This window comes from Pygocentrus nattereri, chromosome 4 (genome assembly GCF_015220715.1).
Source record: "Pygocentrus nattereri isolate fPygNat1 chromosome 4, fPygNat1.pri, whole genome shotgun sequence".
NCBI classification, from domain to species: Eukaryota; Metazoa; Chordata; class Actinopteri; order Characiformes; family Serrasalmidae; genus Pygocentrus; species Pygocentrus nattereri.
In genome coordinates, this window is record NC_051214.1 from 45,535,754 (window position 1) to 45,549,709 (window position 13,956).

General features: G+C 39.4%; 1 protein-coding gene across 6 annotated transcripts in view; it reads right to left on the minus strand.

The window, feature by feature from the left end:
- col12a1b (collagen, type XII, alpha 1b) overlaps nt 1-13,956 on the minus strand; it is a 100,091-nt gene that overhangs the window by 21,032 nt on the left and 65,103 nt on the right. For all 6 annotated transcript variants that reach the window (XM_037538004.1, XM_017695707.2, XM_017695705.2 and 3 more), the window contains 16 exons: nt 12,240-12,369; nt 11,659-11,801; nt 10,775-10,904; nt 10,099-10,218; nt 9,477-9,623; nt 8,638-8,754; nt 7,385-7,537; nt 7,227-7,301; nt 5,743-5,882; nt 5,075-5,198; nt 4,016-4,159; nt 3,467-3,631; nt 3,162-3,200; nt 2,558-2,696; nt 1,409-1,551; nt 401-510 (listed from right to left, as the gene is read on the minus strand). In XM_037538004.1, coding sequence (XP_037393901.1) covers nt 401-510; nt 1,409-1,551; nt 2,558-2,696; nt 3,162-3,200; nt 3,467-3,631; nt 4,016-4,159; nt 5,075-5,198; nt 5,743-5,882; nt 7,227-7,301; nt 7,385-7,537; nt 8,638-8,754; nt 9,477-9,623; nt 10,099-10,218; nt 10,775-10,904; nt 11,659-11,801; nt 12,240-12,369 — 2,019 coding nt within the window. The remainder of the gene's footprint in view (nt 1-400; nt 511-1,408; nt 1,552-2,557; nt 2,697-3,161; nt 3,201-3,466; nt 3,632-4,015; nt 4,160-5,074; nt 5,199-5,742; nt 5,883-7,226; nt 7,302-7,384; nt 7,538-8,637; nt 8,755-9,476; nt 9,624-10,098; nt 10,219-10,774; nt 10,905-11,658; nt 11,802-12,239; nt 12,370-13,956) is intronic.

Consider the following 13,956-nt stretch of genomic DNA (forward strand, 5'->3'; position numbering starts at 1 on the left):
GATGTAATACCATGCTGCAATAACATATTTGGAAAGTACTGTGATATTGAATCTTATTAAGATCTCCCAGTCCAACATTCCTGAAGGTATGACCATGGAAACGAGTTACTCAAAATCCTTTCCCGACAGCATCTGACTCTTTAAATAACACATTGGATAACAGAGCTTGCACTGCACCATCTGCTCAAGAACAGAAATGACTCTGAATCACCTGTAATCCTAACATCTGGAATGTTTGCTCTTCCAAAACTCTATACATGCTCAGGTCACTGAATGCAGATAGGCACTGGAAAACACTTTTGATTGATGTGCCACACCCCGACCTGCCTAGGCCTTAATTTATACAGCCAATTACAGGGCCACATAGACCTCTAGAGTGAAAATACACAGAAGTGTTTACCTTGTGGAAGCTTCCATGGAAGATTTTCTTCACTTGATGATTGTCAAATGTGACCTTCTGGATCTCTCCCCGTGTGTCCTTGTTATAAAATGCTACAGTCTGGCTGGAGGCTGTGAGAGAGAGGGGGGGGGGGGGGGGTTGGGGGCGGTGTGAGAGAGAGAGAGAGAGAGAGAGAGAGAGAGAGAGAGAGAGAGAGAGAGAGAGAGAGAGAGAGAGAGAGAATGTCAGATAGGACAACAACTTCTTATTAGACTCAGTGGCACGCAAAGCTCCTCAAACCAGAACCAGTACAAAAGCACTTATCAGTCAAACAACCCTGAAATACTGCACCACAAACAACAACATATAACTTGGACTGAGAAGGCCAAGGTCCCTTACTGAGAGGGGCAACCGACTTTAAAACCTGGAGCCCATTAAGTACTGCTTACTGTGATGGGTGCAGGACTAAACCAAATGGAAGAACAGGAAGAATGAAAAAACGAAGAAAACAAAAAAATGAAAGGACACAGCAGAGGGGTGTCTTTTATCGTTTCCAATTAACCGTTCGAATTTGTGATTTTTGCCACTAATAACAAAAAGCATGTTGTAATTTTATAGTATTTCTCACTTGTAGCACATTGAAGCAAGCAAAGAAAGTCTAACATACATTTTAACATACCACATTTGTATTCATAAAGAAAAGATATCATAATATACTGTGACTTCAGTTTCAAGAAAAGTTATTCCTGGGTGAAAAGTCTTGTTTTGTGGAAATAAAAAAAAACTTTTCACATTTTTGCAATTTTGTTTTTCACATGAAAACATGCAGAAGAAAGTTAAAAGTGTTGACTCTAACTTGCAACTAAAGGAAAATGTAATTCATTGCTTTTTTGGCTGTAGTATGTAAATATAATTGCATAAATAATAAAGAATAATAAATAATAATGACATTCATATAGTGTACCAATGGTATCCAAACTACTCCGTTCCTTAGGATTACTTGATTTGGAGTACTGTGGTCAGACTTACGGTCAATGGTGACGCCAACCTCAGGTTTGTGGTTCTTGTCTGAGACTTGCCAGATATCAAAGGCCTGTTTTGGTGAGTCGGGAAGAAGTCGGAACATCAGGATGATGGTGTAAGCTGCGGGCAGACCATCAGGATGGATGTCTCTGTTGAACCCAAAACTAGAGTTAAAATGCAGCATAATAAATAACTACTGACACCTGATAAGGCCTAAGCTGCTAGGCGCCTGTTTTCACATTAGGCTAACAGCACTCTATGCAGGAGTTCCCAGTGGAGGTTTGAAATCAAACCTGGCATGTCAGAGCAACTGGATATAACTGATGCTGCAGTGCATATGGTAAAAAGATCATAGAACCGTGGATTATAACGCTTTTGGAGCATGTGACAGAACAGGGGCCCAAAACTGAGGCCTTCAAGAAAACAGAGCTTCAGGGCAGGTTATATTCTTTTACAAATGTCAAGACCTATCAGGATAGCCCATTGTAATCGAATTAACAGCATGTTGTAAATCTGCTGACCCAGTTTAGGCAACAGTGGGGTCTAAGTGTCTGGCTAAGAGAAGCCAGGCAAGACACACCATGTTGAGTGCAAAGCAACAAAACTCAAAAAGCTTGGCTCCATAACTCTCTAACAGCAAACTTTCCACAACGATTTGTGTTTACATGTTAAAAAAACAGTCAGAGGCAATACAAACCGCTGGAAGATGGATAATCACTTCTTTTTTTCATAAGTGACTTTATCTAGGTGCTGTTTGTTATTCATTACTTCCAATTAGGATTATTACTCAGCAATTAGATTAACTTCATGGTCAGCTAAGGACGTGTAAAGAAAACTCCCATTCCTAGGCTGAAACTCACTGAATACACTGCAACTAGCATGAACTTTAGGGCAGGAAAATATTTAATAGATAACAGTATGCTACTGACAAAGCAAATTAGATATGAGCTATAGTACAGTAGGGTATAGGGGCTATGCTTTGTAGCTTCAGTGCAAAACTAAAAAGGTAAAGTTTGGACATCAAACATGTCTAGGCTGGTTGGCTATGTTTGGGGTAAGCAGGGAAAAGATTTTTTGCCAAACCATAGCTTTAAATGCAGGGGCAACTGGAGACTCAATGATATGACAAAACACAGAGGGTTTGCGAGGACTTACACTGAGGGCTGACTGAGGAATGCATCTTTGTGCAGCCTGTAGGCTGTATAGCTGTTGAAGGAACCTGGCTCCATGGAAACTCCCTTGGTAGCAGCATACATTCTTTCAGTCAGATTGAAAGCCTCCAGCATTCTGAAACCTGAGAGGGCACATTAACATTTCACTTTATCTGGACAGGCCTCTAAAACCAGGGTCTCAAACTCCTGCCTGGGTCAATTTACCTGTAGAAACACACCCACTAAACCAGGCTATTAACAGATGAGCTGAATCAGAATTAGTGTACTGGATTTGTTGAGACTCCTGCTCTAAAGGTTATTTAAAGATGCTAAAAGTGATGCTACCTACATGGTGACACTGCGTCGATTCTAAACAGAGATGTGGTTAGGACCGTGATTAGGTTTAGGTTCATTTTAACTAGTTAATTAGAGCTATGAGTCTAAATAGCAACAGAATGCTCTATTCCATTTTACATTGCTTTGTGCCTCCAGTGCCACAAAGAAAACTTCAGTGAACTATACATGAAGAAGTGAATTACGGAGATAGATCCACAGTAAAGATCAGCAGAAAAAAAACTTGACTGGGGTGGACACTTGATTATATTTACCTGGTGATGTGAAGCCGTTCACGAAGATCAATGGACACGCTGTGAAAAGACAAAGTATATAGAGATCTTATAAACTGAGAAAAACTCATAAAAAACCGTGTATATGTAGTCCCCATTGTCAAACCTCCAAAACTGAAACATCAACATCATCTTAAAAGCACAGTTAAAATATGGCAAAAACTTACCCTGAGGTCTGACAGTAAGCATTAACTATGACTAAGTGATTCAGTTTTATCCCAGTTTTACACCCTTAATACAGCTGACATTGAAAAGCACACATAACAGGCAGCATGATTTGTACTTACAGGATGAAGCAGTCTCACAGATGAAGGTGACCAGATTTTCCTGTATTGTGGAAAAGGCATCAAAATCATCCACAACGAAGATGTGCCGCTCACTTGGCTTGCTTCCAATGTTCTGGAGCTCAGCAAAGTCCACATCAGCCACACCAATCACGAACACGCTATAACCTGAAATGGGAGAACAGACCTAAGTCAATGTTCAATTTACAAGGTTTACTACTCAGTTTCGCTTCGGACCCATATCTATTTAAGGACCCACATGAGCACCTTTTTGAAATCTATACGTGACAGTAGATGATGAACACAATGAAGTATGATGTTAAAACACAGAAGAAACATCTTAAAGCTGCAGTCTTTTCCTATCTGTGAGTACAAGTTGATGGCAGTGGTATCTTGGTAGTCTGAGAATCTGAAATCATAGGTTCTGATGAGAGTGGCTAATATTTGTCCTTGATCAAGACACCTGATCCCAGGTTGCTTCTAAGGTAATACACTTGTACTTAATAATATAGTGATTTTGGACAAAACCTCAGCAAAACGTGAGTGCCTTACCAGCATGTTGCAGCTTGGCAGCGTTTTTCTTCACCTCGTCCTGAGAGCGCCCGTCAGTAACCGCAACCACAACTTTGGGGACGTTTCTTCTCATTCCGTTGTCGGAAGCAAACACCTTTTCATGCACGTGATTCAAAGCAATACCTGGATACCAAACACCAAGAGACAAACTGTTAGTACAAGTTATTTAACAAGTTAACTTGTTTTGTTTTATGAGATTTAGAACCTCAATTCATTTTTCTAACCATATGAAACATCATGTTGGCCTTTACATCGTGTGAATATTTCATGTCAAGGCCGCCAGACCGTCAATTGGCCCTGCACTTCTTAAAGCACCCACCACTTTTACTGGGTTTAGGCTTTTTATTTTAGAAAAGAAAAATTAAACTCCACACTCCCTAACCTCAGGGACCAGTGACTTACAAGCATGAACAGTTAAACAATCAAATTTAGTTGCAGAATCTATTAAAATCTGTGAAAAGTGAGGGATGGGGGTTGGAGGGGGGGGTTAACAAGAGAACTGCTGCAGCTCATTCATCTGTTAAATTCTTATCCTGTGATGAATGAGCTAATATTTAAGCAGTGCATCATCCTATTTGAAATGTATTAAATGTTGAGTGAAGCATTTTTACTGCTACCTTGATAAGCCAGAATTTTAAGTTCTTAAAGATGCTATCTAGTAAAATTTGCAATCTGAGGATTTCAGTGAACCAAACGGTCAAAAAAAAAAACCCATACTGACAATGTTCATTATAGTGACATTATAGCTATAACCTAGTCCATATGTAATGCTGAAAGTTAATTTTTGTTACTTAATAATTACTACAGTGTCTACAGTCAGTGGCTCTGATTTTTGCCAATTGTTCCTATGGCAGAATTTTTTTAAATCAATACCTTTTACTGTACCACACAATGAATAATGTCCTTTTCCTCCTCATATAAACTTACCATTCATGGAAAGTTACTTTGGTGACCTATGGGTGGTGAGTATGTTATGATGTTTAGAATAGGATGGTTTTGCTGAGAAAGTGTCTTGATGGCTTTTGAGAAATACAACACCTGTTTTTGTGTTTCCTCCTTTGTAGTGGATTAACTGAGTGGCTGCCAGTGCAGTGCCCTTGTCATCGTAAGTGTTCAGCTTGTACTCTGTCTTGGCATCATCGCTGTACTGCACAAAAGAAACCTGTGTCCCCAAACACAGGGAGAGAATCAGACACCATTCAAACTCATTTCACCCCTACAAGTTCTAGTTAATGCCAGTGTATGTTGACAAAAGTATGTTGTCATTTTATATTATTTCCTACTCATAGCCAAAGTGCAGACTTTAAACAATCAATTGATACACTGGTGTTTATAAATAAAAGAAGAGATATTTTTCCTTCTTATTTAAATTTGATAAAAAGTTAATATGGCATGTACAGTTTTGAGGAATAAAAAAAAACACCTTTACTGTTTTGCCACATTGTTTGGGTAATTTTTTGACACAAAACAGTCCGACTTGAACTTGTCGATACAGAATGTAACTCAAATGTGTATGTAATTCATTACGTAACCATTACGTAATAATTTGTGTAATTATGTAATCACATTTAATGATTACACATGATTAATAAAGCAGAAAAAATAAGAACTCTAAGCATTAAACAAAATAAGAGTAAAAAAGGTTCTAAGATATGTTTTAGGTTTTAAGCTAAATGGCTCATGGTAAATTCAACAGGGTCCCATACCTGCATTCCTGATGGGCCAATAACATCAAATGCTCCAATGATACTGAAGACGAACTGCAGCACTTTGTTGAAGCTGTCTTCACCAATACTCCACGAGCCATCAATAAGGAACACCACATCTGCCTTGGCACCTTTGCAGACTGAGGCAGAAAAACAACAGATTTAAGTGCCATGACTTCCCCCTCAGGCTTCCTCATGAAGGCCAGTGTAAAGCACATTGTGAGGGGAAAAAAATACCTTCAGAATTACACAAACTAAACCACTGACATAATGAAACTATACATTGCAATTACTGCTTTAATTGATCACACTTTCCTGTGAAAATAAACAAAAGTGGGGGCAACATTTGGTGACCAGAAGGACTGGGAATGAGCTGAATTTAATGGCTTTTTTTCACTCAAAGGACAGCTTGGCTAAACTTTAAGATAATGTTTGCCTGATACACTGAGGCACAGTTCAGCATCCTCAGCTTCCCTTACACACTCTCCAGAAAGCACATTTTCAGATTTTTGGTCTCTTCCAAGGTCACAATGTATGTCTAGTCTCACTCAACACCTTAAAATGAAGAAAGTGCACATGAAAAGGAAACATTCGTGGCCTTCAGCATGTGGCTATTATGGAAAGATTCACATTCTGTAAGGAAAATGAATTTAAAGAGAGTCCAAGGTAGAGTTGGTGTCCATCCAGTTTTAGTGGGAAAAAAATACTTGGAGTTCCACTTTTATTGGACTGGACTATCCAGCATATTAAACTGATTTGACCAAATCTTTGTCCAAGACCCTTTAACTATGTTTTCTCTCTCTCTATCCAATGCTCTCTCTCTCTCTATCCACTTTTTATATATCAGAGTCAATTACTGAAATCTTTTGTCAATCACTCCACATATTAAAGTAGCGATCACACACCTCAGAGGCCAACTGCTTCTTTTAGTTCCTCCTACACAAAGGCCCAATCACAATGACTGACCCACTGTACTATCAAAGTATGCCACATCTCCAACACTGCATTTGAGTCTATCCACTGCATCTGGGCATGCATTTGGGTATCTTTTTTTAGACTGCATGCACACTATAGTGCATATTATATATTCAATCCTAGCATATTTATCCTCCTTAGCCACAGGAGATCCTGACCTGAACATGTTCCAATCAGTCATATGGCAAATCCACACCATTGCATGTACCAGACACTAATGTCAGGTGTAGACAGGGCCTTAATATGGAAGGCAATCAGGTTTGACATTCTAGCGTAAAGCAGACGTCTCCCATAAACTTCAGCCCAAACTGTATACCGCAAGGATAGACTGGAGTTGTGGTTCTCACTTGCAGATGTTATATTATACACTTTCCAAACTCTTCCTCGTGATTTAATTCTGAGGTTGAATAGAGATGTGGGTCCATAAAATATGGAATATATATAGCGAGTTTTTAACTTGTTCAAAATCTAAATTGATTCCAATACTGTGCATTTAGGAAAACACTTACCTGCCCAGCCAGGAGGAATGGTGGGTGGGGGTGGAGGAGTTGGGGGAAGAGTTGGCACTGGTGTTGGCTTGACCACTGTAAGAGACACAGCCAGTTAGAGCAGGATGTTAAACCTGACGGCTCATATGAGCTAACGTTGCTACAGAAAGAGAGCTTACAGGTTCGCTCGTTTTTGCTGACTCCAGGCCCTTCCAGGTTGGGAGTCTGTACAAACACAGTGGCATTGTACAGCGAGTCTGGACTCAGGCCTTCAAAGCAGTAATGACTCTGGGCTGCTGTGATGGTGACCTCCTGCTGCCCTTTGGCTGCAGCTGCAACAACAATTGGACAATATTACTATGTGTGATGCACCGATATGGAATTTCTGGGCCAATAATGAAAACCAAATGACTGAAACCATTAATGCCAATAACAGACAAACTTAGTTTTGCTCCATTAAAAAAAATGACTTTAATGCATAGACTACATAAGCTGGACTAAGCATAAAATAGGCGTGATAATGTTAACTGCATTATATCCATTTGGCTATACTGATCACTGCAATGATACATTTTATCAGATTTTGTTTTATTATTAGACTCATCTGGATAAAAATTGGGCAGCAACTAATTGAATGTAAATTTAGATTGTAATCTTCATTTCAGACCAATATTGGTGAATAATATGTCGCTTGCTGATACATCATGCACCCCTAAATAAAACACAACCACCAGGACAGGACTACAGCTGAATACCGCTGCATGCTACTCTGATGCAAATCTAATGCCACATGTTCTATTGAGCCAAAGTGATCCTAACCCTTCTCTTTAGTTTAATTCTTTAAACTCCACTTCTTTTTCAGGAAAACACCAAGAGCTGATTAAGACCCAGACCTTGCTTGTTCTTTATTAATCCAGGACCTTTGTGGTGAACTAATTTCCTCTTCCTCACAGCTCTCTTGGCATGATTTGTTGTGTTTGGGTGAAACTGCTAGCACGCTGTTTACTTCTTGGAAACTTGGCGAAAGGGACCCTGGCTGTCAGGCTAATAACTACCATGAACACTTATAGATACTCCAACATTCTGTCTTTAACAGCCATCTTTAATCTATGTGTGAATATAAACCAGATGGATTTAAGAAAAAAAAGAAGGAATTCAAATGTTCCTACTCAGATTAGTTAAAGATTGGTGGTTGAATGTATGTTGTTTTCTATATCCAGCTACAGAGAATGAATAAAGATTTATAGCCAGTCTAGAGCCACTCATGTGTTGTCATTCCAGACGTCTGATGAACACACAGCAATGGGCTGTTTAAGCTTCTATAACAACTTCATCTACTTACAAATACAAACAAAGGGGAAGGAAAAGGTCAATTAAATGATGAACATGATCAGAAAAGGACCCGAACTCAGGATTAGGTTGTGTGACTCACGATCCAGAGGGTTCAGTTTGATCCTGTAGGACGTTGCAGCTCGATGAGGTGACCACCTGATGCAGAATTTGTCGTGATCGACATTGTAGGTTTCCAGGTTGGTTACATTGAGGTATACTGCACAGGAGAAAATGAAAGAAATAGTCAGTAGCTGAACATCGTCACTCCACAAAGGACAACAGGGATAAGGTGTATGAGCCATTCCACTGTTACACTTACATTTATAATCATTCTTGGCCAATTCAAAGCGACTTGTAAGTGAGGTAAGTGTAATTTAAGCAGATGAAAAGCACCACACTTCAGCGCAAATGCTGCAAAGCTATGTTTCTAGGATGCTGCCATAATAATGACAAAATTGAATGACTTTTGAGTTCACTTCAAATATTTACAGCATGATAAATGCAGCTGCGGCGCTGTGGTTCAAAAGCCATTGCTACTCAAAATGTAAAAACAGTTGCAATTGTGTAATTTCCTTGCCAAAGAATGATTTGGATTTTAATATCTTAAGAGACCCCTCAGCAACCAGATGTAAATTCTTCACTATTATCTAGGTATTTATTATATATACAGTACTGTGGAAAAATTTCAGGCACCTAATTTAAAATACATATATATATATATATGGTTATTTTAAAGGCAAAAACACACATATTGTCAATATAAATGGTCTTAAATAACATGCTTGGGTGGGAAATATGCATATGTTACTGCATATTTCATAGTAAAAACATGGTAATTACACAGTAATAAGCCTTATATTAACAAGCTGAATAATACGCCTGGAGAATAAGGTCTTAAATAACAAAAGCAATACATGAAAAAAACAATCAGACACATACGTGTTGTTCCCTGTCCTGTTAGTGCTCCACTCAGCCCGCCGTCATACTGAGCATACACTTTTACATCATACGTCGTGCCAGGGAGCAGGTTGTGAAGAGTGTAGGAGGTAACATCGCCAACAAACACTTCCAACGACTCATCTTTATCTAAGCAATGAATATGACAGAAATTGTAAAGAGCACATAAAAAAATAACAGATCTGTAAGCAGTATACAAAATAAGGCATGGGTCATACTAAGAATTATAACAGATATTATGACAGAGACATTATTGATGAAATGATTCAGAACATCATGAAATCTCACATTTCATGGTGACTTGATTTGATTACTTTGGTATGACTCAGGATTAAAAACACACTGAATACACACGTAAGTGGAGAAACGATTTACACAGTAGCAGAATATTGACAATAAAATCAATACACCAAGCTTCGTTTTGGATTTTCAAACTTGAAAGTAATTTTATTTTGGCCAAAAAATTAGCCAATCCTGAATATTATTAAAATAGATTCTAATCAAATCTAAAAAACATTCCAAAACTGGCGTATCAATGCATCAATATATCAATGTATTTTCACACTGATTTGTACACTACAAATAGGATACGAACTGTATGTACCTGTGGGCTGGTAGACCAGCTTGTATCCCATCACTGGAACTGGGGCAGGGTCCCAGGCTACACGGAAGCGGGTGTACCACTCATCAGAGATACGTAGGTTTCTGGGCTCCAATAGGCCAACTGTGGACACACAAACTGAATGACCCTTTCTACCAGTTACTCAGCAAAAGCAAACGTAGATGTGACTCATTTCCAAAGTGCTAAGGCAATCCTAATTGACATAACACAGCCTGGGCTGCTACTGAATGCCCCCCATGATTTTGCTTCCCTATGTTTATGCTGCCATTGTGAGTAATATGCACATTTATTTTGCTGTGGTTTTGCTGAGGTAGCTGGATAGTGGGTAGGTCAGCAGACAGCATTTCTGGAGCCTAGCCCATGCTAACTGCCAGGCACAGTACCAAAACATATACAATGGAAAACTACCTCAGACTGCCAGCTACCAATCAAAGAGTGGGCTGTGCAAATAACCAATTTCAAAAACCTTTAGATATGTGCAGAACACACATACATAAACATGAAACCAACCAATGCTGATAAATGGCTTACATACTCTGAACACAAGCATGTCTAAAAAAAGATCTAATGTGACCGAAAAGACTGTGAAGTGCATATAAACAACACTCGGATAAAAGCAATTTTACTCAAAAATCTTAGTGTTTTGTGTGCCATTTACGTGTTCTTCCATTTCCAACGAGAGAGCCTCCTGCTCCGTCTGCGTAGATTGCCTGCACTGTGATGTTGTAGGGGGTGTCAGGGAGCAGATTTTGGAGGATGGCATTGTTTCTGTTTCCAGGAACAACAGTCTGTTGATAAAATCAACATATCAATTAATATTCCACATAGTGATTATATGAGCAAAATAGGACAATAATGTCAAACAGCTATGGTTGGTATCTAGCCTCCTACACAAGGCCCAAAGTTCAAGAATGATGTGGGTCCTTGAGCATTCCTGGTTTAACATAAGCTTAATAACGATATCCCTCAACAGTCGACGAAAAGAAATCAGTTAATTTCCCTTTTTTAACTAGGGCTTCAGAAAGGTGCTGGAAGAGCAAGTATGACACAAGACCACACTCTGCCCACACTCCCACAGCAGTAATACTGATGACAGTAAATACTTTTCTAACGATATTAATTCACTGTATTGGCCATGTTAAAATAAAAGTCCACAAATGTTAGTCCACAAAAGTTAGACAAATAAACATCATTAATGCTTCTTAATGTCAATGGAGAATTCTTATAGACACTTGTGAAACTGAAACAGAGGAGAAAGATTACTTTCTCGGAATACTCACGAACTGAAAATGCATGACTACTCAAAAATTCAGTGTCTGATGGACAATTCAGTGTCATGGTTTATTTCCAAACCATGATCCTGGGGACCCCCCCGCGACCCTGACGGAGAAGCGGCTTAGAAAATGGATGGAAGGGTGGATGGATGATCCTGGGGTACTCATGCCCTGAATGTTTTAGTGTTTTGCTTGCTCTGCTGCTCCTAATACAGCCAATGAGCTCATTCATAAGTTGGGAACTGGCATAGTGTATGTGAATACTTACAAACTCAGTGATAGGGTCTCCAGTGATTGGAGCATATGCAATCTTGTACTGCTGTACAGGACCCTCAGCATGGTCCCAGGCGATGCTGAGAGTACTGGTGGTGGCATCAAACACACGCATGTTCCTGGGTCCAGCCCGTGGCACTGAAACACCCACATCACTTACTGTTAATGGGCTATATGCACTAAGACTTGGGCTAAAACAACTATTAAAAACCATTAATTATGATGAGATGCGAGAGGTGATGTCAAATAAGTGCTTTATATATGCAATCACTTCTAAAGGCTCCAAAAGACTATAGGAAGTGTAAGGCAGTGCTAGACAGAGAAAACTTTGGGTAATGATGGGGAAAACTTGAAAGAGCCCCTTAAAGAAATAATGGTTTGAATAGCTGACAAATAAAATAATCAAAAACGAAACTAATAATCCCTAGTTGCAGCCCTAACTGGGATGCGCACACAGACAGGACATCAGATGTGGCAAAACGACAATTCCGTCATGCATTCCAGTGCGTCCTCATAAGTGTTAGTGAAAGTGTTTACATTCAGTGTAACCAGTGTGATGGTAAAGATTTAGCTCACATGTTTTTCCATTTCCTTTGATTTGCGGTCCATCTCCGTCAGCGTACACAGCCAAGACATTTACAGAGTACGGCATGTCAGGGATTAGCTGATCCAGGAATGCATTGTTGGTGTTGCCCGGAACCAAAACCTGCATAGAGTATCATCATCCAGATAATATGCAGATGAGTACGGTTAAAAGTGTGTCTTACTTTACTCAATCAGTTCTGCAACCTTCACTAATCTGGCAACACAAATGTACATAATGACCTCACTGTTAAACCCCTGTTTAGATTAGCAGAGCAAGATAACATTTCTAAATAGACGTGTAATGCAAACAAAAGCTCTCATAGGTTTAATGCTAAATAAATACTTTCTCCTCTACATAACTGCCTGGGGCCTGCTGCCATCTGAGGAGGTCCACCTTCTGCTCAAATCTAAACACATCCCAAGCTAGCATTAAACGGCTGTTGGGAATCCCGTCTTTTATCTGTCAAAATATTGGCGGGCAATAGCCCCATCAGGTATCTGTTCATCTTTGGATCATAAGGAATACAGGTGTGTGTTAGGCAAGTGACAGCCCTTCATTTCAGAATCTCCTCCATGACTTGCACTCATGGGAAACAGAGTATGAGGCATACGGGTGTGAAGATCACTTCTGTAGATATAAACAAACTGGGTGGAGATCAAGACCCCAGTCATAAAAAAACACCCTGATTACCGGCTCTCTGGGAGTGAAAGAGAAGTGGCTGCTACCACATGTCTAAAAAGGCCTTCGTTCGTCCAGTTCATTGAATTGTCTAGCAAAGTAAGTAACAGTCAGTAGCCACTAAGACATATTACTACGTCATTATTGCCTAAAGGCTGGAAAACACAGAGATATACATGTTTAACTACATCACCCAGCAGTGTGACAAAGAAAATCCTAATTATAAGTCTATCCTCATTATCTTTCAGCAGAGCCCAAGTTATGTCCAAATACAAAGTTCATCAACGCTTCTCACAGATGTGCTGAGGACATTTTCCTATGATACAGTCAAAACTGCATTTAAGGGGAAAATTTGCCATGTTTTTACTTCCTAATCCAAGATCCACCCACAAATCCATGCACATTATGTTAAAGACTAAAACCTCAAAATGCAGGCTTTCCACATTATTAAAAATCAAACTTGCAATTACTGAACATCTGTGGGACTAATAAAACACCAAGTTAAAAGCATTTAAGTTTTCAGGGCCCTGAGAGAAAAAGCAAAGCAGAGCCTGGATTTTCGCAAAGGCTTCAGTGCAGAGTGAGTGGGACGGATGAGGCGGGAACGTGAATGCTCACACCTCCTCTCTTCACATCCTTTGCCTATGAGCAAGTGAGGTCATTGTCTGACCCTTAAATCCAAAGGTCCTACTTAAATCTAACTGTTTATGCATATCTCAAAGCCGTTAGCCACCTGCAACGTATATCTAATGCAAACTAATGTGCTACACTTCCATAATAGCATAGTAGGACAATGAACTAATGTACTAATGAACTAATGTAACACCAATGCAATCACAAAGAAATAACAAAACCATGTTCTGGGTCTTCTGATGGTTGATGTGTACACAAGAGTGAGGTTTTTCACCATCATTAAAATGTTTTAGGGCAGAGCTAGATTTAGGTCATGCATCATATCACTGGGACAAACCAGAGATGTGGTTGTAAAGTCTTATTATATTTTCATTAGGTAACCTTAGCTACCTTGTT